Source organism: Ascaphus truei, chromosome 3 (assembly GCF_040206685.1).
Source record: "Ascaphus truei isolate aAscTru1 chromosome 3, aAscTru1.hap1, whole genome shotgun sequence".
NCBI classification, from domain to species: Eukaryota; Metazoa; Chordata; class Amphibia; order Anura; family Ascaphidae; genus Ascaphus; species Ascaphus truei.
In genome coordinates, this window is record NC_134485.1 from 75,621,024 (window position 1) to 75,646,183 (window position 25,160).

The following is a 25,160-nucleotide window of genomic DNA, read 5'->3' on the forward strand; positions in this document are numbered from 1 at the left end:
TGGGGCAGGCCCCAGTCGGCGTATATGCGTGGCCCCACAAGCCACGTTGTGTGACCACCTTTGCCAAAATACAAGATTCGTGTCTTTTGGTGCAGCGGCAGAGCATTGGCCACGTCACGGCGGCGTTTCAGCCAATGAGAGCGAACCAGCTGCGTGACGTCATGTCCCCACGTTCCCCCATCTCGCGATCTCATGCTCTTCACCACAGACCACAGGTCGCGGCTCACACTGGTGCACGCGCCACCAGGTGCTCTGACGCGCGCTTGCACGCAGTGACTGGGGCTGTAGCCTGAGGGGGTTAATTCAATAAACTCTGATCGCACAGAAACTCCCGTTGACTTTCATTGTAGTTTCTGTGCAATAATGCCCTGATCAACACTGTCACAGGTTTATGATTTTAATCCCCTAAGTGTTAAATGAAAGTGTGAAGTGAAAAATTTTACCATACATTTATACAGTGTACTCATCAAACCAGCGTAGGCGGTCCTCTAGTGCCAATTGCCAGCTGTAATTTGTTTTTTCTTCTTCTAGACTTTCTGTTGCACTTCTTTATTTTATCCTTTTAGTGACGTGACTACTAGACCCTCTCCCAGAAATGTCAGGCATTGGCCTTATCTAGTTGCCATATGCTGTATGCAAATGGATTCCCTTATAAGAAAGTCTCTTTCAGCACTTTTTCCGAGTAGCTGTGTTCTGCAGTATCAACCCAAACATTTAGTCGCCGTATCTATGTCAGGTACACGTTTGGACAATCCAGGAACAACATCTACCTGCTGCCAAACTGGGTTGTGTGCAGCGGCATTGTATGATTTATTACTGTAAGTATGCCCAACTCAAGGCAAATTGAGGGATGATTATATCATGGCAAGCTGATAGCTTAGACCTTACGTCAACATTTTCTTTGGAAAGTTTTAACAGCTACTACAGAAACACCCATGCAAATATGAAATACGGTAATTTAAAATATATGTGTGTACTGTATATGTTACCTTTTCTCCAAATATCCTTTGGCAGATTCCGTTTTTTGCTAGCTTTTCTTTCACTTGACGAGTTAACTCTATAGTATCCACATCCTGGTACATGTAAATCTCGTACTGTTCGGGGGTTAGTGGAGGGACAGGTGGTTTTGTTGGCTTGGACATGGACACAGCTGGAGAGGAAGGCAGAGGACTGTTTTGGGGTGTTTCGCAGCGACTGGCCCCAGTCATGCTCATTTCCGAGCTCTGCGAATATGGAGATTCCGCGTTTGGCCACTCTTTCCAGTAATCGGAAGAGGAGGAGGGCCCCTGAAGTTGGTTTCGTTCTGATCTGTTCTGAGTGCTCAGCTTTTCTTTCCCACAGTTAGTCTCCTCAGTCTTTATGTCTTCAGAAGAAACAGTGTTTCGTCTGTCGTGCTGAACAGTGTTCCACCAGTGGTCTTTCCACATGCCACCTCGCCCAAACTCATTTTTTACATGCCTAAGCATGCTTTGTGTCGAATCTGCTATGCTATGGAGCTCTAGTACTGGCGTCTCCAGAGACTCCTTTTTCACAACAGACAGACTCTGCAAAGTAGAAATACCAGAGTCTAAGATGGATGTATGTTTCTTCAGGGACATGGTCAAAGGAGAGTAACTAGAAACTGAAGATACTGTAGATGTGGAGATAAGCTTCGGAGAAATGATGGAGAGATCAGCTTGAGACAAGGATGCCGTTTTTAAGGCAGGTTCAAAGGCAGCCTGCTGAGCTTCCATTTCACGTCGTGCTTGTTGCAGAATGGACCGGATAGCATCATCAGAATTACCACTACTAGATGCTGAAGGGGGCTGAGCCGGCTCAGCTGCAAGACACAAAGCGAGAGACAACTCATTGTTTGCACATGTAACCAAGAAAAAGGAGTTGCAAATAAACAATGTGGGTCATATACAGTTCTAAATGCATTTCCCTGCATTTCTTGTACAATTACCGGTTTAAAGGAAATGGACACCAAATATGAATGAAATGACACATGCACATTTAAAAAGGTTGTAAAGTTCGGGACGTAGGTAAGGAGTAAAACAGCCAGAAACCCGAGTTAAAAAAGGGAGTCTGCACAAAATTATAAGGATACCACGTTTAAGGAGGTGAGATGGACACTGCAGATTGGATAGATGGTTAGAATAGGAAGAGTTCGACTGGCCCGCCACGACCCAGGGAAATACCCAGTAGGCCCCTGCATTGGGGGCACTCTTGGCAGCCATTCCTTTCTGGTTCAGAGGGAACGCAGACGTTGCTACCCAGCATCAAGAGCTTTCCCCTGCTCCCTCCTGGTCAGCCGACAGTGCACTGATAGATACTGCCTGCTCCTCTCCTGGGCTCAACACTAATTCCTAGTGTAAGAAGTGGAGTAGGGCAGTCTTCATCAGTACGCCGGCATTAAGCAGATGCTTAAACTCCTACCCACGGCTGCACCGCCCCTGTTTCCTGTGCTCCAAGGTAGAGAGAGAGTGGTACAATCCCACCAAGTAACTCTGTGCCCCCCTATGATGTTACTCTGCAGCCCCACATCATATCTGTGTTTATACATCAAACCTATATGTGTACACACATTAAATCTATATATGTATCTATATACAAAATATTTTCCCCTGTTATGCCTCTGTGGTGGGCACCAGCAATTTGCTATCCCTTGTAGGCCCTAAACGACACCCAGTCTGACACCGAGAATGGGAGAGCGTGAAAAACACCCAGCGAGAGTAGGAGGAAGAGATACAGCGAGTGCAAGTCAAATGTATATACCAGGGTAGCAATATTGAGTTATACATGCAGTGGGGAAGAAGGTCAGAGTGATTACAATTGAAAGAAAAACAAAATCGAGAGAGAAAGCAAGTCCATAGATACAGTATAGCTATTTGGAGAGAAAAGGACAGTGATAGACAGAAGGACAGAGGTTATTGGAGGTAAGCAAAGTGGAAAGTATACAACATTTCGGGGCAAACAAGTCGCACATAGGAAGAAGAAACCTGTAACAAGTTGGCAGAGACAAGTGATTTGTAGAAAAAGTTATATATACACGAGTTAACAAATGAAGAGATACAGGCACTGAAACGCAAGAAAGAAAAAAGGCCTGGAAGAAATGATTTAAGTCGATGTTTCTTCAAATCCTTTTAAATGTAGGATAAATGTTTCTGTGTCTTCACATCATCCTACTACAGCAGATAATGACTAATATTATAATGACTAATGCTAATTATTTTCGCCTATTAACGACTACTAACAAGGAGTAGACATGAGTATACATTAGAAACAATGGACGAGCGTAAGATGGAGTATGTGTTAGGTAACAGGCTGACTCACCAATCTTCTGCACCTGCAGCTCTCTTTTGGCTTGCTCTAGAATAGACTTAATGGCCTCATCCGAGCCAGTCTCCGGGGTTCTGATCTTTGTGGTGATGTTTCCTAGATTGAAAATATTAAGTGTGTCATTAGAATGCAACACAATGCATACCCATTATCTTTTTAGATGCCAAACAAAGCTTATACTGCAGAGACTCAAATGGTTGTAAATATTAATTATCGACATTCCTTTCAATGTCGATAAAATATGCTACTTCTACCACTTGATCTTATTTTGCGTGGCTTGCTTTCGGGCACCTAAACTTCTATTGTTGGATTAACGCATTTGTCATAGCATTTCTACTGAACAATGCGATAGGCACGGTCTGAAATAACAGGCTAAAAAACAATGACATCAATGTGAAAAGAACACCGCACCTTCAGTGGTATCCTTAAAGATGAAATTGTCAGTCAACTAAAGTTGATGGAGTGCTAAATGCCTTCTCTCTCTCTCTCTCTTTTAATTTTTTTTTTAGAAACAGGATATGAAACGAATCAACAAATGCAGGATATTTGGCGAGTCGGCAAAACATGGTTGCCAAGTTTCGATAAAGTAAAATTATTTTTAGAAATGACTGGTTTAAGCGCAGCTTTCTGATGGAAACACTAATGTATGTAATTGTATATCTCCTTGGCAAGACTGTGTGAACGTACAACACTGAATCATTGAAATGGACAGATATTTACATTGTGAACTGCATATTACATCAAAAGTGCCAACTTGGGACATTTTGTGGAGGGGAATCTGTATTGTGGAGCCACAGATCCTAATGAAAACAATTTTGAAATAAAGCCCTTAATTACCCTTCCTTAGCAGAAGGCGCCAGAGTGCATGCTAATAGAGTGATGGAACCAGTCACTCCCTCTCATATGCATATGGCAGCCTTTTTATGTCAATGCACAAACAAATTAAAACAAGCTGGGTTCAGATTGGTGCATTTCACATGCACACAAAATACTACATTACTTTACCCCGAGTCTCAAACTATTTTAGAAACCGCATTGGTTCCATCTTGACACACACACACACACACACACACACACACACACACACACACACACACACACACACACACACACACACACACACACACACACACAGGGGTGCGCAAACTATTCGCGCTGCGCCCCCCTGCCTACTCCCCCCCGGTGCTCGCGCCCCCCATCTTTCTTTCAGGCGTGCGGGGGTCACGTGACGTCCCGCCGCTGCGTCATTTGACGCCGTGTTGCCATGGCGATGCGTCGGCGAAGACCCGGCTGGCAACAGGTAAGTAAGTTACAGAGGCCTGATGCCTCCCCCGGCATTTAATTTAAATGCCGTGGGGAAGAGCACGGGGCCCCTGTAACCGCCAGCACCCCCCCCCCCAGCAAAATCTCCCGCCAGTTTGCGCACCGCTGACCTAGCATACAGTGCTTCCTCTGCAGAAAAGGATTCTGGTAAATGACATGCAAATCACCACACAGTGTCACCTTTTGCCTCAAATCCATTTTTACACAGAACCCTTGTAAACTTATGCTTGCTACATTACACAGCTGTCAGCACAGCCTGGATTAAGATGCATAGCCAGTAAACCTTCAGGTACTCACAGACAGCTGTTTCGACCTTTTCGATATCATCAGTGTGAGGCTGGTTGTACTGGTTTAACATCTTAACCCAGGCTGTGCTGAAAGCTGTGTAATGCAGTGAGCATAAGCTTATAAGGGTTCCATGTAAAATGGATTTGATGCAAAAGGTGACACTGTGTGCTCATTTGCATGTCATTTCCCAGAATCCCTTACTGCAGTGGAAGCACTGTATGCTAGGTGATAATGGTGAAAAGCAGGGTTGCAGACCTGTTTAAGACATGTGAACGTACTCACAAGTGATATTTTTATTTGCTATACGATGTAGGTTTTTTTGTCACCTTTTTCACCCACCATAACTTATCTAATCTATGTGTGTGTGTGTGTGTGTGTGTGTATGTATAGATATATATATATAGATAGACATATATATATATATATATATGTCTGTGTATATATATATATGTGTGTGTGTATATATATATGTGTGTGTATATATATGTGTGTGTGTGTGTGTGTGTTTATATATACACACATACATACACACACACACACATACATATATATATACATATATATATACACATACACACATTCATACACACATATACTTTTTAAGATCATCAAACATTTGAAAGGTCTTGTATGAGTTCTGAATAGCTCACATACAACATATTCATTGACCCAACAACAGGTAGCAAAGTTAACAGAGAATCCAACAAACACAGCAGTTCTCAAAAATTGTTTTTTTTTTTACCCTGAACCGCGGGAGGAGAAGAAACCCCCAGGTCTCTGAGCAATCATTTTTTTTCTATATTTTTTTGTGGTTTTCTACAATAAAAAAACCCACAAACATGGCTGCCAGGGTCACCAGTAGAAAGTATTCTAACGGCCGCATTGCCGGGGCTCGCTCACACCACCACCAGACAACCGCAACGTTAATGGTGCACTGCTTGTAGATCTGGCAAATGTTGCCATGCATACAATTACATTCAATGCTCTAATTAATAATACACCACCCATTGTATCTAGATCTGATCTGCAAAACCCTCAAACTGTCCAGTCAAGTAATTAAGGGAACAAACATGTTACAATCCTTGTTATTTTGCCTGACAAGGTTGCATTTGCTGGATTCTTTGGTAATAAACTACCGTATATTGGGCTTATAAAGGGGTGGTATGTGAGCTTTTCGGAAACATGTATTAGACTTGTTGGATGCTTAGTGGTATTGATAAGTTATGTACAAGAGAACGTGTATTTGTTTTATACTAGCTCAATATGGTATCAACCTACACAAAAAAAAAAAAAAACCTTCTGCCAAGCAACAACCAGGGATTTCTAAAACAGCTGTGAGACTCGTGGTCAAGTAATAGTATTTGTGGGCATATATTCTTGCTAGGTGCCTGTCTACGGGAATCAGTGAGCCCCAGGACATCGAAGGACCACAAAGCAGGTCCAAGAGACCCCCTCCCCCCTGGTTAAAGTAAGCTTTTAAATGAAAAAAAAATATTGAGCAGCGTGGATTGCTGCTTTAAGTTGAACAATACAGACCAGCACATGAAAGATCAAGGGAGACCTCCCAGAGGTGCGCTCTGTTCTGGGAGGTCTCTCTTGATCTTTCATGTGCTGGTCTGTATTGTTGATATTAGCACACGGTTTAGCGCCCCCCACTAATGCTTAGTGGCTTGGAGCAATCACTTCATACAATATATTTTTTTCTTGTCTAATAAGGTTTGATATATATGTATAAAGACTTGTAGAGCAACGTATAATTTTGGCTTTTTTTATTTTTACATAGTTTAAGCCGTACCCCATAGATGGAAAAAAAAAAGAGAGAGAATTTTGCATATAATGTGTGAGAAATTAGGATCACTGACAAGAAATATGCATCTTACCACAAAAACATTGAAAATTTAAAGTGAGCATTTACTTTGCAAGAATAATGCTGGCAAATGCTTAGTGAAACTGTATCTAATCGTCACATTTCTTTACAGTATGTGCAAGAGCTTCGGTCAGTATGTTTTAGAAAAAAAAAAAAGATATATACATTTACGATAAAGAAAGTTTCTAGTTGCATGTTCATCATTATATATATTGGACTGTTGCAGTAATGGGGTGAAACACAGACGCATTTGTTGGAAAGTTCTGAGAGAAAAGGAGTTTGGCCTGGAGTCTAATGCATGAAAAACACAATCCTACCTATGCGGCCCTAGCTGTGTTATTTCAATAGCAAGAATGTGGCCACATACTCTCTTACACAGCACGTAAATCAGGGGCGGCCAATTCCAGTCCCCAAGGGCCACCAACAGGTCAGCTTTTCAGGCTATCCCTGCTTCAGCACAGATGGCTCAGTCACAATGACAGCCACCTGTGCTGCAGCGGGGTATTCCTGAAAACCTGACCTGTTGGTGGCCCTTGAGCACTGGAGATGACCACTCCTGACGTACGCACCAAAGGATCCTCCCTTCATCAATGCTGCTGGCTTCTTTCATCTGGTTATATAATACAAGCGGCATATCTGCGCAAAGAAGTGCATCAATTCAGGAAAGCACTTGCTGCGTGATGGTTGCTGGTCCCCTTAGCAGCAAAGAGGTTAAAAGGCTCGCAACCCCCCCAAAAAAATATATTTGAGAAAAGAAAAAGGAAACCTCCCCTTCTTAACCCTGCTCCTCTGACATAAATGGGTTAAATAAGCTTTATTCCGCCATCTACCCCCCTTTACCTATTCCCTTTCCTGAAGGGAAATAGAAATGGCGCTTGCATTGTGATGCCAATGAGCCTGTAAATATGGGGAAATGTCGCTTTAAGACTAGGTTTATTTATATTCTGTTTTTGTGCCAGGGCTGACAAACTCCTGAACAAGGAGGGTCCGGGTAGTAAAACCAGGTGTAGTTCTGCTCTGGAAAAAACATCTAGTCCCCCCAAAAAAATATTAGGGGTATTTGCAATTTAAACCTATTCAGCCCTCTTTGTATTTTTTTTAAATTAATTGTATATGCAATGAAAAGTCCAAATTATTAGTAATAATTAGATATCTAAAAGAGACAGGCATTTTTTTTATGCCCCATGAGGGGGGGGGGGCGGGGGGGGAATATGAGCAACCATTTTTCATTACCAAAACGGACATATATAAATGTGGTATTTCTCTAGTGGATAGCACAGCAATACATGTACAGTGCATAAAGAAAAAGAAAAAACAAAGTAAATTGAGTTTTGGAGACTGCACCTTCATATGTAACAAAAATATAGCAACAAAGTCCTAAAAAAAATAAAATAAGTAAATAAACAAGCTGGAATAAATGAAAAACATTACACCAGCTATGTTCCTTGGCCCTACTGAAGTTGGAAGCAGGAGAGCCTCAGTTATTCTATATTCCAGTGATCTATTTTACAAACTACAATTGCGAGCCCGTGCTTTGTTTTATACTTACTATATCTGTTTTTCCATCAGACTCCAGGCCAGAATCAAACGCTACTGTTTAGTAACAAAAATATATACAGTGGGTGCATTCCGGCTGCAAACACAAAAACACCTGCTTGTGACGTACCTTCAGACCCATTTCTTCTTTTCGGTACTTCCTGAAATAGTCTGTTCAGGTTCTGGCCTGGACTCTCTGTTGAAAAACAAGTTTGGTAAGAACAAAACATTCAGGATGTTTTTCTTTTTTTTTTTTTTATGTCATAGGCTAAGTTATGCGACAAGTTGTGACATCTAATGCTGACGAACTCAATGTTCTCTGTAGACATACTGTACTACACCACAGATTACTAAATATGCACATTTTCAAGAGGAAAAAAATGCAGAGGCCAGCATAAAAAGGCCCGTATTTACCAACCGGAGCTGTCATACAACACCTTCCAGCTCCTTCAAGTGAAAAAGTATGGGCTAAAATCCCTATTATAGTTGCACGGCACATCTTTTTTGTTGTTGTTGGTATATTTACATGTTTGAAGTTACATGGTACAGCTAACATGCACTTGCAGCCCTGCCACAGAGAACTGTAAATGTAAAGAAGTCAAGAGTCAACTGCACCAAAGGTTATGAAGTCTGACTGTAAATTGATTTTAAAAAACACAACTCATTTACCAAATGTGCATCAGAGACCTGCAGATGCACTAAGGCTTTTTCAAATATACAGTAGGTCATAAATCTGCACTCTGCTGCACCATGGAAATGGCCAGACCAGACATTTATAATCCCTTCAGTGGGAGTAAATATTAATTAGGGGAAAACGCACTGTAGCAATTTCAAAGACAAAGCTATAAAGGGTTATATACTTCAAGGAGTTGTAAATCAGCTTGGATAAAATGAACAGTCAACTTACATTTTTAATGAACTACATAACTATCAATCGCTATTGTTTGGAATAGATGGAAGTGGTGAAGGTAAAGGTGATCGAAAGCGAACAGCATATGTTGTTGTTGGGAGTATTTATTTTTTAATGTATAACGCAAAGTGCATTATGAGGGTCACACAGTGACGTAAATCACCCTCCAAATCCATGATCTGACCATGCTGCGTGGATTTATCACACATTTCGAATGCATTAATGGAGCACTTCCCCCTACATGCTTATTTCATTTGAAAGATTTCTTCACAAGACTGGGCTGTATCCCTAAAAGAAGGAGCCCAACACGTAAGTGAATGTAGCTGCCCAGTCTCGCTCTCACTTACTGTCTGCTTCCATATGCTCCGAGGCAGCAGATCGCGCCATTATCGGATGATAGCTCTCATTGAGCTCAATAGCTGGGTTTGGCTGATAAGGGTGTGATCGGCTGCGTCGGAGGAGCATATTGAACAACCTCTTAGTAAAATTAATAGACCTCACAGAACCTTATCTGAGAAGATTAAGATAACACGCTTTTTCCTAATAAGATCCTTTGTAGTCTGAACAGAAAACTGTTATGTGGTGCCTGGTGAAGAAACAGAGAATAAACTGCTGTAATTTGAACACTCTACTGCAGGCTTTGGGCCATTTGTAATACAAATGAAGATCAAATAAAAAGAAAACTAGGAAAGGTGACCAATCTAATTTAAAGAAGCAATCCATGCTGTTTTTTTTGGTTTAGGTTTTTTTTTCCCTTCCTTTTTAATACAGGATTGAAGAAGGGGGATCTACCATGCTGAATATCATTAAGATCAGCTCCGGGACCCCCTACGTCCGGAGATACTTACCTCCGAAGAGAGTGCCGGTATCTCTGCAGTTTAAAGCTCCCTCGTCACATGGGGCGAATAGGAATCCGCACTGGATGACGTCACGGCTTCCTATTGGCCAGCAGGGCCCTGGGGGCTTGGAAAATCAGCCATATAGTGAACCCTGGAGAAGCTACCAGCAATCACTACAGAATTACCTCCGGAAGCAGGGGCTACCCAGAGCTGAAATAAATGGGGCTCAGCTTCAGAGGCCCCCTGCTTCCATCCTGTATTTTAAGGGGTGGGGTGGGGGGGAGGGGGAGAACCCGCTTGGATTGCCTCTTTAAAGGGTACAGGATCACATGGATATTTATTTCAATGTGTGTCACAGCAGGTTGGAAATGCACCTTTAAGCATGGTTTTGAAACTAAAACTTTATCATGAAAACGTCATGATAAAATATTGGAATGGTTGAAGTGTGAGATATGTATGAAACGTATTGGACTATACACTTCATTAGACAGTGGAATAGGGCTCACCTCTTTGCCTGCCTTGTATGCTGCGCAGTGCGAGGATGTTCTGCTCGTCCGACAGGAACTGCTTCATCTTGTGGAAAGGCTCCTTCCCTCGTACGGTTAGTTTATTCCATGGCTTGGGCCGGGCCAGTATCTCGCTCACAGAACCCTGCGACAGTCCCAACACATAATGTCCAAAAATACGCTGCCCAATATTGTGCTTGATCAACTGCTCTTTCACTTGACGTGCAATTTCTGCAGTGTCTATATCCTCGCCTTCCGAGACGCTCCCAGCGCTTTCCGACAGGCTGGGAGAAGGGGCCATGCCATTTACGTCTGGGCTTGGCTGCTGCAAAGGACTTTGGGAAGATATGGAGTTTGTGCTGAATGGACTGGTTGAAAAGAGCATGCTTGTGCTTCCTGCTTCGTGCATTGCCTTGGAGTAGAAGGACTGCATTAGCTGTCGCTGGAGAAGTGAGTTTAGTGCAAATTTTCCTGTTGAGGCCAGGGGTAAAGAAGGGCTTGCAATGGATGAGCTGAAAAAGTCTTGGTTTAAACCCGTTGGTGAGAACTGGTGTGTACCATTAGTATTGGAAGCCTGCTCCCCCGTGCTGCGGAGCAATTGAGCGGGAGGGGAGCCCGGCAAGGTTGCAGGACGCTGAATCTCATGCTGGTCTTTCCCTTTTCTCCTGGCTGACCCTACAAGAAAGGTCAAACATAATGCATTATGGGGGATTAAAAGGGAAAAACCAAGATAAAAACGCAAAGTTTGCCCCACAACGAGAAAAAGTGCATTTTTTTTTTAATTTTTTTTTTTACAAGGGCCAATGAGGTTTTTAAATTGAATTTTCAGTAAGCCAAACTAGGCCCCCAAAACAAACAACATGCATTTCATGTTTGTACCTTTCTTGTAGAGTTTGTTGCAGCCTGGAGAACACCTATTACAAACAATTGCACTTAAACACCTACACAAATCATGGTATATAAACATACGATATGTCAGGTATAATACAAATCGACCTTTCATCACATAACCAAGGGAATCAGCCTGCCCCCCTCCCCCCACAGCAAACATTTACATTTGAGACCGACCTATTGCTACGTAATAACAGATCAGTCCTTGCATATAAAACTTGAAGCATCGGTTTTAAGTACAGTTGATTTTTCAATATCTTACCACTGGTGTCCATTGATCAGTTTCATTGCTGCACCGTCTGTAAAACTAGTAAGCACAACCTAAAGCGTTCAGTGCATGCTTTTAAAATGCCCTTAATAACAAATAAATAAATATATATATACTGTAATACAAGAGTCACAAATCTGAAGTCAGTTAAACACTCTGTGAATCCCATGGCACTAAAGTAGGGGGCTGACCCCTTCAGTACTGGGTGGATCTGCACGGCGTTGCAATGTGTGGGATTGAGCCAACACCATGCTAACACCAGAATAGCTCCTGTAAATTATGTTAGTTAATTAGGCAGATAACAGCAGCAATGAAAATGTATTCAAGCAGAACGTTTTGTTTTCGCATCCAGCCTCCTTTCCTAGTGCCGCGCAGGGAGGGAAGCACATAAGCTCATAATGCTGTACCATAATAGCCTGCAAATCCACCATTTTCTCAAGTAATTACTCTTTTTATTTAAGCAGTGTCACCAAGGTCTTCAAGATGCCTTCTATTATCCAGCATACACTCCTCTTGAGTCAAACATTATTCATGGGTCCTGTTGTTCATTAATCTTGCTGTCATTTATTACCAACGCAGCCTTTCACTTCACAGTTGCTTCCCCTTTTTTTACTTGCAAAAATAAGCAAAACAAACCTACCACTCAGGTCGCTGTTAGTGATACGCAGTGTCGCGTTTTCCGACTGCAGAGAGCGGTTCTTTTCCAACAACAGCACCTCCAGTGGTTTGGACGCATCCTGAACAATAAAGAATTTGGGGTTTACTACTTTCAGTATCCAGAAATAAAAAGGGGGGGAAAAAAACCCTCATATCTATATTTCAATAGCAACTGGCACAGATCTGTCTCCTCCTTTGCTCATCAAATCAGCTCAAGATTATTCAAAATTAAAAACTAGAGGGGACGTTCAAAAGTATTGGAGAAATCGAGACTCAATCACAAATTTTGTAACATCAAACCAATAAAGCACGGCTGTTAGAAATAGGGAATAGTTGTTTGTAAAGGTTATTTGTGGTTCGGTGATCATTGTAATTAGAATATGCATACCATACCAATGTTTCACGTATTCGAACTGAAAACAAGGTTACATTACAGTGTTCTTCTTGGAGCTACCAAACATCACATACAGATAAATGGCGTTTTGAAGACAAAGAAAATACATTTTTGTCTGAATTCACTGAGCTTAAGTTTAAACCATGCAGTTTTAAGAGGAGGTGGTTTCCGAAGGATGATTAAAAAACAACGGCAACCTTAATTCGGGGAGAATAAACCAAGTAAGAATGTTTGTTACCACACCAGTTCGTAAAATCGAGTCACTCGTAAAGAATGTACCTGTACACTGGATCCTTCAGACAGGGCGAACTCCATGGATTTCAGAATACTGCAAAGTGCAAAAACAAACAGTTATTCTTTCTATGTCTAATAACTATGCAGAGAAACATCCACTTCCTAACTGCCAACATTTCAGGAAGACTTCATTGTAAGAAGCATATTCTGTTATTGAACAAGAATACCAGCTTGTCCTTACATAAAATGCATATTTCTTATGGGTCATTTAAATGATGCAATACTTCTAGCCACCAAGCCACATTACAGCAACACATGTAATGTTAATAAGGATATAACATTTGAAGCTGTCAGAAAGTGCATACATTTGTTTGTGCAGCTAGAAGGGAGTTAAATTAACATAACAGTCCTTTTAAAAACACCACTAACTCTTATAACCAGTATTCGACAAACCTATACATTTGCTCGCCCCGGGCGAGTGGATTTAACCCCCGGGCGAGTAAATTTTGGCCCAAGCAGCATACATTTGGTACTAGGTGGCGAGTAGATTTTTTTGTGTGGCGAGTAGATTTTTTGGTGATTTGTCAACCACTGCTTATAACTATATGTCACTTAAAAATGTACCAATAGAGTAAATAACTATTTATTAAATCAGTGATAAATACATTCATTTATCAGTTGCCAAGGACCGTGATTTTCTCAGGAGCACAACAACTGTAACATATTAAAACAGCAGTTCCCCCCAAATATTATTATATTTGTTACTAGGTTATCTACAGTGCTTGCCCGTAATAGACTTCTAAAGCTATTCACTTGGAAGTCGCAGTGCAAAAAAGAGGGGAGTGCAAAAAAGAGGGGGTGCGATTCGTCACAGGCAACCGGAAGGGAAATTCCTCGTGTCACAGCAAGGTACCTCTAAAGAAGTGGCACGCTGACAGTGACCATTTTCATTTTGCTATGTACAAGAGGCCAGCGCTTTGGTTTTTCTAGGATTCCGGGAGGATGTGTGTGGGGGAGGGGAGGGGTGAAATAAGTAAAATAAATGAAAAATTCCCCAAAACCGCACGTGATTAGGGAGTTGGGCTGCTTTAATGCATCAATGTAGGGTTTATTGGAAGTGGGAAGTGAGCCAACAAGCGGTGTACGTTTGTAGAAAGTTTTCGAAATCTCGCAGGTCTGCGTTTTTGTGTGTGTGGAGAATCAGTTTTTTTCCCTATGCAATTCCCCTTTAAATGGCCGTGTGGAAATCTATCTATATTCTATTAACTTTCCAGCTTCTAACTCCATGAGTATTCATGAAGCAAAGTATGCATCAAGGTCCTCTGCTCTTATCTGCTTATCTATTTCTCTGCTGCATGACAAAGTAAATCACACTTTTCAACTTCATACACTTGTACAACTCGTGCGTTTGAGGCATCCGTGATTCAGAGTCGTGATTGTTTTCTGGGCATCTTTCTGATTGTGTTTTTCAAGTCTCTTGGGCTGGAAAAATTCCCTCCCCACTCTCACTATGACTGTCATTTCGACACAAATGATTTATGGTTACAGTAAGGACTTGTCAAATAAAAAATAAAATAAAAAAAAGATTGGCAGAGAAGACAGGGAAAGAGAGAGGTGAGGAGAAATGGTTACATTTTGGGACAGGATACAAAACATTAGCGACCCTTGACATCAAGTTGGTCAGACAATACCGGCATCACCCCGTGTAAATAATAAACAGGATGCCGCTTTAAACATCTTCTGTAAACTGTTCATAAGGGACCATGCTATCTGCGACTGAAAAGTCAAATGGAGCGATTTATCAAATAGAATAACATGCCAATGAGCGCTAAACATCATCCATTATGGTTTCATTATGATCATCCAGCACTTTACTTTGAGATCATGGCGCTTTGCAAAGCCATAGCACGATGGGAGGCGTCAGAAATGTATTTAAGACAGCATATGTGAAGATTGTGAAATGACACACATGGGGGGGGGAGGGGGAAGTGGACATGCTCTATTAGGATTATGGAAATGAACACAGATGTTTATATGGGGGTCAGACCCCACAAAAAAAAAAACCCGATAGGAATTACAGACGGTCCTCGCTTATCCACTGGAATCCGTCCCGCAAACCGCTGTGTGATTGCGGGTCCATATTAATCCGCGGCGGTGAGCGTCGGATAATGCGTCCAGTGGACTGTATTATGCGGCGTTGGATAATCCGTTCGATGGGAAAACGGACCGTCGGATACCGAGGACCTCCTGTATAGGTGTGCGTATAATGAACATAAGACACCTTCCAGTCTATGCCAAAATCCAGATCTCTCGAAAAACCTCTTCCAGCAAGAAAATCTTTATCCATTACCAACACTGAAAACTCTGGCCTTGGCACATATAATATGAAAGACTATATCATTTATATAGTCTTCCTATTCGAAATTCCACCGATCGTAGGTTTAAACAATTTAAACAGTCTCCATGACATCAGTGAAAGTTTATAGAGGGCAACCATTTAAGACGACGTCTAGAGCCCGCCAAACACAAGAAAAAAGAAACAGGGGTAGCAGGTGCGGCAATAGTTATGTGCTGAGCACTTCGGCTTTCCGCGCTGAAAGGATTAATGATAAAGGTGGGGAGGTTTGTCCGGGACAGATATTTTGGATAGGAAAACACTGCAGAGTGCTGTAAAGTGATGTGAAGTGCTTAATAACGGGACATGCTGAGCTCCATGTCACTTACTTCAGTTCCTTTTTAATTTCTTCATAATCAGCCTGCACTTTCAGTTTCTCTTCAAGTTGCTGCATAAAGAAAACAAAAATGTATAATAAGTTAGTCGTGTGTTCGTACTTTAAAGATCACAAATAAAAAACTTCTTGCTGTTCCTATTTTCTGTTTGTGTCCACTCGCTTGTTGAAATATTTTTTTCCTTGAGAACAGTAGGCCCTGAATGGTGCATCTTAAATGGATTTCAAACATGATAAATGCTGGCGCCTTTTCCATCTATTACAGCAAATGAAAATGAAGCATTTTAAGTGCAAGTAACAGAACAGGAGCAAATCAGAGGTTCCTCGAAGTTTATAACCGCTTATGTGCAATGCTGCAGTTTTACATTACTTATTAACTCAGGTGACCCAAGAACCCATTTCATGTACGCACGAACTATTCAAGGGCAAACTTTGTGTAAAAGAAGGGTTAAAGAGGCAAGCCAAGGCGGCGGATTTGTTTGCCAATTCATTTTGTCTTTAAATATAGGGTTGAAGCAGGAGGTCTCCAGAGAAGAACCCTGTTAATTTCAGCCCCGGGGACCCCCTCCTGCTTGAGATGCTTACCCAAGAATTAGGTGCTGGTAGCCGCAGCAAGCAGGATTAACAATATGTCTGCTGTTCAGATATTTCCCGGCCTGCGGGCCAATTGGAAGCCGCGACGTCATCTGTGCGACTTCCTATTAGCCCATGTGACGCGGGAGCTTCAAACTTGAAAGCCCTGTTTACAAAGCCAGAGCAGCTACCGGCACCTACTTCAGAGGTAGCTACGGAAGCAGGGGTTCAGCTCCGGAGACTCCCAGCTTCAAATATATATTTTATATATATATATATATATTATTGCCATCTTCGGCTGCTCCTTTAAAGGGCTGTGTGGACTGAAATATGGAATCTTCACGTGGATAATAGAGCAGCGTGTAAACATTCTAGTGAGTTGGATGCAACCAATATCATTATGATATGGGATGATGATAAATATATAATGGTAACATTTCACGGAGGCCACAAATATTAATATGTTATGTTAATACCTCAACGACATCTGTGGCAGATAAATGTTTACGTGTGTCTAGGTTAATGCTAATTGAGGTGTGCAGTGCAGGCAAAATTCTGGTATTGAGAAATCAAATTACTTCGCATCAACAGAATGATATAAATGGGATTTGTTATAATTATACTACGTTGATACTATACATCCCATATGCACGGACCTTGGCCCCTGGGACACCCTCCTACTGTCTGTATGTTCTCCCCACTTACCACTTAGATTGTAAGCTCTTCGGGGCAGGGGCTCCTTTTCCTATTGCTTTATGTCTGAAGCGCGTATTCCCATTATGTGTTAGAATATTTTGTCACTTGTATTACTGCTGTGACGCGCTATGTACCTGGATGGCGCTATATAAAGATATCCATACAGAACATACATACTTCTTTCATGCATGTATATATATATCTTTATTTGTATAATGCTTCACTATGTAGTAGACGCAACAAAATATTACGAATAAGCACTTAAATAAATAATAATAAAAAGAGTAAACATTAAGAAGAGGAGTCCGGAGAGCTCACAATCTAAGTGGAGAACCTATGGAAGAAACAGGAGGGTGTTATGATGAGCAGGTACGTGTGTATCTCACTTATTCTAAGCATAAGAGAAAGGATAACACTCAGAAATTCAAATGCGTTTGTAGGTATCTGTATCTGGAACACACCAAAATGCTGTCAATTGTCCAACGATACTATATATTCACATATATAGTAGATGGAAAAAGGAAAGGCACACCTGCACCTGCCATGCTTCTGTAAACATTGCCTTTGCACTAATGCAATACTGCCATGGCATTTACGTTCCCGCAGTCATGTTATAATGTCATAACAGCAATTTATTTTCATGTTCAGTACACTAGACAAATTTGTGGTGACATCATCCATCAAAGGATGTGGACGTATGCAAAGCCGGGAGTAGTGAGGCATGTTGGAACGGATAAATGGCTTGGAGAGATCAAAAGAGACTGCTTGTGTGCCTCCAAAAAGCACAGTCTATAAAGAAACGACTCCTTGAGCACTATTCGATGAAGCCTAAAAAAAAGATTTAGGATGCATATAAAAGATACGCATCATGAGACCCTTTAGTGCACTTCTGGGTTTTGTAGGGCAGAAGTGGCTAATGGCAGCTCTACCATGTTCAGCATTTTCCTGCAGCAGGGGACAGGCTGGTATCATTTCTCACATGAGCATCAAGTTTCTCCAGGAGTGAGTAATACTAGTTATTCAATGTACGTCAGCCCCCCGCAGCAGCGCAGGAAACCGAACGCCTTGTTCCTAGTATCAGCTCTCATTGTGACCTGGGGCATGTCACTTTATCTCCTCTTTATCAATAGATTATAAACTTACTGTACCTGCAAAACGTTATGTTACAGCACTGTGTACACGGAGAAAAAATATTGTTATATTAATGTATTATGACAGATCTCCCACACCAGGGGGCAGAGGCAACTCCAGTCCTCAAGCCCCCCCCCCCCCCAACAGGTCAGGTTTTCAGGATATCCCTGCTTCAGCACAGGTGGCTCCATCAGTCCCTGCTTCAGCACAATCGTCTCAATCGACTGATATCCCTGCTTCCGCACAGGTGGCTCAATCAGTACCTGCTTCAGAACAGATGGCTCAATCAGAGGCTTAGTCTTCTGAGGCTCAGTCGACTGAGCCCCTGATTGAGCCACCTGTGCTGAAGCAGGGATATCCTGAAAACCTGACCTGTTGGGGGGCTTGAGGACTGGACTTAAGCCCCCCTGTGCTATGCCCATCAGTTTATTTCACCAGTGACAAGGTTAATGCTAGAAATGCACCAGGCACCACTACCCATCATGGGTTAATACTACATATATTAAAATGATTCAGAATTGTAAGCGACACACAGATCATTATTGTAATTGCAAATAGAAATGGTAGGAGTGATACATTTGCTCCAACACAGATGATTAATAGATGCTTCTTGAAAATCATTTTCTGTAGCTCCTGTTTTTCTGTTGTTTTCCTTTTTATTATTGTATTAGTGTATAATTGTATTATTTGTCACCAGTGTTTTTGATGTTCTCCTTTAGAAAAGAGTCATTGCCGCTATGGGAGTTGTGGTACTCTGAGCTGCTTGCAAGGAAATCAGACCTGTACACGTCGGGACTTAGAAAGGAGAACTGCAGTATGCAAAATATATTCCATGTTACAAAAATGTGCTTCTGGCTCCTAAAGTACTAGATTTGTTAAATAGATGTACAAAATATGCTTCTGTACATACGAAGAGTGCCCTGTTGCAAGAAGCTTCCATTTGTTGGGTGCATGGAATCCCAGATCATTTAGACAGAAACTGAGTACACAATCTCTCCAGCCACCTTAATGTTGCTATGATGCAGCAATGGTCTATCTGATCGCCCCTATATTCTGATTTGATCACCCCTATACTGCCTTAGCATCAAGAAGCTCAAGTGTACTTACTATAGATAGATCAGTGGTGCCGAGCTACAAGGTAAAGGCGCAAAGCATACAATAATAATAATTACTGCATTTTTTTTATATATTCAACTTAATGCAAGTGTTATAGCACATTTTAGCCACCTCTCCAGCAGTGCAAGAGCTGTGCAACACGTTCCTGTTTGTGATAATTTGTTACCAATGTTCCTAGCAGTTTGAGGTGCAAACTGTGACAATAATAATAATAATAATAATAACTTTATGTCTTATAGCGCTTTTCTCCCAATGGGACGCAAAGTGCCTCACAATTACAGTATAAAGCGCGGTAATGCCCAGATGAGCTTACAATCTATGTTTTTGGTGATCGGGAGATAATGTGACTTGCCCAAATTCGCAAGGAGCTGACACCAGGAGTTGAACCAGGTTCCCCTGCTTCAAACTCAGTGTCACTGAGTCAGTGTCTTACTGAGCCACTCCTTCTCCAATAGACAATGTCACCGTAGTAATCTCAGGATACATTGTAGCTGCTGCGTTACACAGACTGAAGGCTTGATTGAAGCTGAAAGTCAGCCATTATGTGAACCCGGGGAAAGCAGGCACTGACGACAACCTATCGATCTGCAGCTTAAGTAATTAGTTTTCATTAAAAGTTGTCAAATGCTGTGTATAAATATATATATATTTTTTTAAAATTTAAATACAATAAAAAAAATGCTGCTTAGGAGCAACAAGTGTTGCCGCGCCGAATCTGAGCCACCGCAAGAAAGGTGCGGCGCAACAGCGCAATTGGTTGGCGTGGAAGAGAAATACAAGCGCGGCATTGTGGTGGGTGGTTCTAACACGACATGGCTCTCGTCGACCTGGGGCCTCGATTCCACGGATGGGCTCTGGATCCGCCAGGAGAGGCGTGGGCAGAATGCTGGGCGACAGGTGAGCGACACATACTTTGAGAGTGCTGTTCTTGCTGTTGAGCTGCTTTTCAAGCTGAGATATCTGCGTGGCCGAGTTCTCGCGAAGCTTGGTCAGACTGGCTTGTAACCTCTGCACGTCCTCCACGAGCTGGGCGATTTCTCGCTCCTTGGCTGTAAGTTCCACTTCCATGCTGGAGCGTGTGATCGCCTCCGAGGCTTGCTCCTGTGAGAGAACAAATAATGAGATCAATTTGCTAATGGTATGTACCAAAAAAAAAAAGCCTGTTAGTATCACAGTGCACATTTCCTCATTTGAAGTTCACATATAGCACAATATTCATAAGCGCAATCTGTGAAGGAAGAGCTTCGGGAAGTTTATATGCAATGAAAACTAAAGTACTCTATATAAGATGAGATATGCAGTGCTTGAATCTGCAATATAGTTAATACAATTAAAAATGAATTACCCCCCCAAAAAAGTCCTGGTAACTTAGCTGGAAGTCTCATGCTAATAAGCTATGAAATTAGCAGACTCGAGCCGCTGACTCCAATAACGCTGCTTTGTCCTAAATTATTACCTTATCTCAGTTGATAAGTGATTAGCCCAAATTCAAACAGCGTTAGTGGCTAAAGGAGAAAGGGAATTTTGCCCTTGTGTTGTGACAAATGCCATTTCTATAACCATTACGCCACGCATCTTGGACTAAAAAAAGGCATAAAACATTATCTGAATACCGTTACAATTCATAAGGTAGGAAGTTATTGATTTCACAGACCCATAAGCAACTATTTAAGTAGCAATCCTCTCAGAAGCCAATACGAATGTAACTTCATATTATCTGAATTCTTGAGCATTTATGTCTCTCTTTCTTTTTTTCCCCCCAGTGTTAGAAATCATTGTTTTCTTAATGAGACGACACTGGGCTCTGGAAGCTGGGGAGACCTCCATTTTAACCACCCGTACACTTAAGATTTCAACTGCTCATATGTCCTGAACGAAACATCAGATTTTAAAAAGAAAAACATCCCCTGAAAGGGCAAGAGGAGTATATTATAACGTGGGTATTAACAAACAAAAATAAAAAAATAAGCGTGGACTGCGGCTTTGATTACACAAGGCAAAAATGCCAAATATTGCCAAAAACAGTATTTTCTTTTAAAGGACAAATCTGCATGCATTTTTATTGATTATAGATGGTAAAGTGCAGCTATATTCATGCCACTAAGGCTACCTTTTCCTATAAAAGAAAACAGTAAGATTTGGGGTTGTGGACCAAAAAAGTTGCATTTTAATAGAAAAGTTTTGATATTTGTCAGTGAGACGTTATTGAATTCTGAGACTGATGATAACAGATATATAACAGTGAGACTAACCCCACATCAGTGAGACTTATAGAAAATCTATAAGACTTGACACATACAGTATGCCCAGTTCAAAGATCATTACCAGTGTCCTGTGACCAAGTCTTTGCATCTCCCTGCAGCCTAGCGACTCAACTGCAAGATCATTTGGGCAGTAACTAATTGTTCCAGTAAATTATAAAGACAGTGCTTCATATACTGCAGAGCTCAGCAAGAACAGCCTTAATTGTAATTATTAGTAAACTATATAGAACAGTGTCTTGGTAATGAATGATCACAATACACAATGATGGGAGATTAAAACTGTGTGAGCTGAATCAGTGTTTTCTCTCACCCCATCAGGTGCCTTCTGATCGTGCGAAGCGTGCTGGGGAGATTTGTTAAGTGATGTAAGTTGCTCCTTTAAGGCCTCAGCCTCTCTCTGAGTCACCTCTGCTCTCTGAAGGGGGTGGGGAGAAAAAAAAGGTGAAGTGAAAAAGTACATTCATTTTAACAACCGACAATTAATCCACGAACATTCATCAATTCATGCCCGACTGACTATAATTGATTTTCCTAAACACTCAACCTAATAGATGTTAAGGGGAAGAAGAAGGGGGGAAAAAAATGTGGAAAGTGATGGATTTTTATTTTAAACAGTACAAGGAAGAAATAATTGAGCGATTATGACAGTAATTTAACGCTAGGAGCAAGGAATCCCCTGCTGCTGCTAATGCTGCAGCCCACTGAATTTATCGGGCTGAATAAATAGGAGTAGCAATTGAATCTTTTTATTCAATTTATTTCTATACTCATGCCGAGAACGATTTCATTTCAGAATGACTTGTGGGAATGACTCGTGTGAGCAAACAACGCAATTTTAAGCTGGAATGGGCCTGGATGTCTTTAGAAATTCACCGTTGTCGGTGACGGCAGTGAGGGGGTTAAACACGCACGCATTTGGAAATTATTGTCATACACGCTAAAATAGAGTCCTTAGAATCGACAATCCCCTTAAGATAAACAGGAGATTGGCTAACACCATAAGTCATGGTGAGATCATTTACATCACCTATAAGCAGGTTTCTTTTTTTTGCTGAAGGCGCACCTTTCAGTCATAGGATTAGCACATTTAAAATTTGTCATCTACAAGTCGCTGGCAGCCTGGGGTAGAACGGGATGGCCCCCCAGTGAGTTCATTGCGTCCAGAAATGCCCCCCCCTACGCTGCCATATTTCACCAGGTGAATGAATAGATAGGTTACAATAGTACTATTGCAATCCAACATCCTCTTAGCTGGGAGTATATAATCAAATTATTTTATTGTGTCGAGCGCAAGCTACAGACAGAATACCCGCAATCTGCTTGGCATTCCCAACCCATAATAAGTATTTGTATAACAGTGCTGCAGTGGACCTACCTATCCAACCACTTGCCTATAGTTCCTGCATTGTGTGTAAAATGTATATACCACTAGAACAGCTTATATGCGCAATCCTTATGCTGGTCCAGTAACATGTATAATAATGTGCAAAGAAACCCATTTTCTCCATGATCTATATATCTCCCTAGACGTCTTTACAACACCAATTTAAGGGGGAAAAAAACATTTGGAAACAAAGATCCGAAAACTTTTTGGGATGATCTGACACTCCCAAAAGATGATGTGCTTAATCAAAAAGTAATGCACCGAGTTGGCCTGCCAAAACCCCCTTGTTAAAACTACAAATCTTTTTTGGACAACAGAAAGCGCACGTGTGCCAAAGCAGAGGCAAAAAACTTTCCTCTGGAATATATTCCAGGACCAATTTCTCAGCATGTTATTATGGAGTGTGCGCCACAGAGACTTCAGAATGCTTTTACCACTGCGATTACTTTATAATCACCTTTCAGTACCAATTAATATACTGTATATTATTAAAGGAGCAAACCTTCCTAGGGTCACCTTTTAAAAAATATAAAAATTAAATGGTTAGGAGGCAGGGGCCATTCATTTTAACTCCGAGTACCCCCTGATACCAGAGATACTTCCCAGTTACTTCCTGCTTCTTAACTCTCCCGTGGCCCACAGGTCAATAGAAGTCATGGCAGATGACATCACGCCTTCCTATTGGCCTATGGCCACAAGAGATTTATTTCTCCATTTTGTTTCCCCTGCAGGGGACGGTACCAGAGACACCTTTGGGAGATAGATTACACATTGCTGCATCTTTTTTAAATTAAAAAAATATATAGATTGGGGATGGAAGACAAAATCCAACTATAGTCAACAGAACACAACAAATCTGACAGGCCAGGGGACCTTAAAACTGCAGTTCAGTCAATATCCTGCATGTGTGCTTTTTTTAATAAATCAGTTCTGTAGTAAGAAGAAATACTTTTAGCATTTTCTGTTTTAAAAAAAACAACTTTGAAAGACCAATTTTCTTGTATTCTATTTTAACAAGCATGCTTGTTCCTATAGCAACGATTTACATTCCCCATATTTAAAGATGTCGCCAAACTTTGCCGATCAATATACGGAGAACGAATTGACCGGCAGCAATGCAGTTCTTTAGGTAATTAGAGATTGCCCACATGAAATTATTGAAGTAAAAAAATAAATTAAAAAAAAAAAAAAAAAAGACTGAACTGCAGCTTTAAAACCACAATTAAGTTGTTAAAATGTACTGACGCAAAATATCGTATACCCCTTTCTTGAATCCTAGGGGTGTAAACAAATGGGGAAGAATAGCAGCTGATTCAAAAATAGAGATGCAGCGGACACTCATAAATTGAAGAAAAAGTAACTTTATTGCGGTTACATAATAATCCGACGCGATTCGATTCAAGCTGGGACCGAAATGCATCGGATTATTTAACCACAATATAGCAACTTTTTCTTCAATTTTTGAGTGCACGCTGCTTTTCTATTTTTGACTCTGGTTCATAAGGGGGATCTACTACAGAATTAGATCCCTGACAGCATTTGGTGCACTGAAATTTCATGTTCCAGTACAGTGAGTACTAGGAGTGCAAGCTCTTAACAATCCTTTTCTACGAAGAATACCAGCTACTATGGCTCCTGAAGAGGACACAGGCTGCAAGCTACTTCAGAAACACGGTCATCTCCTCCTGCTAAGGTATCTTCTGTCCCCTCAACGTTTAGTTCAAATACACTGTGTGCACCTTGCTCCACCAAACCTCAAAACCATAAGCTATTAAAACAAACAAAAAAAGGCATGGAAATTCTACCTGATTTGCTCTTTCAAGGTCAGTCATAATCATCTCAATCTCATCTGCCCTGTGGAGGGGGAAAAAAAACACAATTACTGATTGCAACACAAATGCACGGGACAGTCAAATAAGGTACCACAAATCAAATAAAGGAGATCACCTCTTCAGTTATAATTATTACCACATTTTCCAGTTCAGTGACCAACTCTTATACCCACTATACCACAAAGAACACACCACTCCCATGTGTAGTAAATGTTATTAATGGAAGGCGCGTCTATTTATATACATACATCACATCTAGATCATGTACTGTATACAGTGCTTCTCATATGCGCATAATGACACTGGAACAAGAAAAGGTAGATAGATTCCAGAAGTTGTGCCTTGAAATTATTTTACAATGCGATGAAACATGCAGATCATCAACGGTTAATACACTTTAG

General features: G+C 41.3%; 1 protein-coding gene across 4 annotated transcripts in view; it reads right to left on the bottom strand.

Moving 5' to 3' along the window:
* CUX1 (cut like homeobox 1) overlaps positions 1 to 25,160 on the bottom strand; it is a 315,247-nt gene that overhangs the window by 98,658 nt on the left and 191,429 nt on the right. For 2 of the 4 annotated variants that reach the window (XM_075594332.1, XM_075594334.1), the window contains exons 9-18: positions 24,733 to 24,781; positions 21,854 to 21,958; positions 20,192 to 20,380; positions 15,759 to 15,817; positions 13,080 to 13,128; positions 12,390 to 12,486; positions 10,591 to 11,265; positions 8,466 to 8,531; positions 3,316 to 3,417; positions 990 to 1,819 (exon numbers count right to left, since the gene is read on the bottom strand). In XM_075594332.1, coding sequence (XP_075450447.1) covers positions 990 to 1,819; positions 3,316 to 3,417; positions 8,466 to 8,531; positions 10,591 to 11,265; positions 12,390 to 12,486; positions 13,080 to 13,128; positions 15,759 to 15,817; positions 20,192 to 20,380; positions 21,854 to 21,958; positions 24,733 to 24,781 — 2,221 coding nt within the window. The remainder of the gene's footprint in view (positions 1 to 989; positions 1,820 to 3,315; positions 3,418 to 8,465; positions 8,532 to 10,590; positions 11,266 to 12,389; positions 12,487 to 13,079; positions 13,129 to 15,758; positions 15,818 to 20,191; positions 20,381 to 21,853; positions 21,959 to 24,732; positions 24,782 to 25,160) is intronic. The other 2 variants (XM_075594333.1, XM_075594335.1) reach the window with 2 other exon arrangements.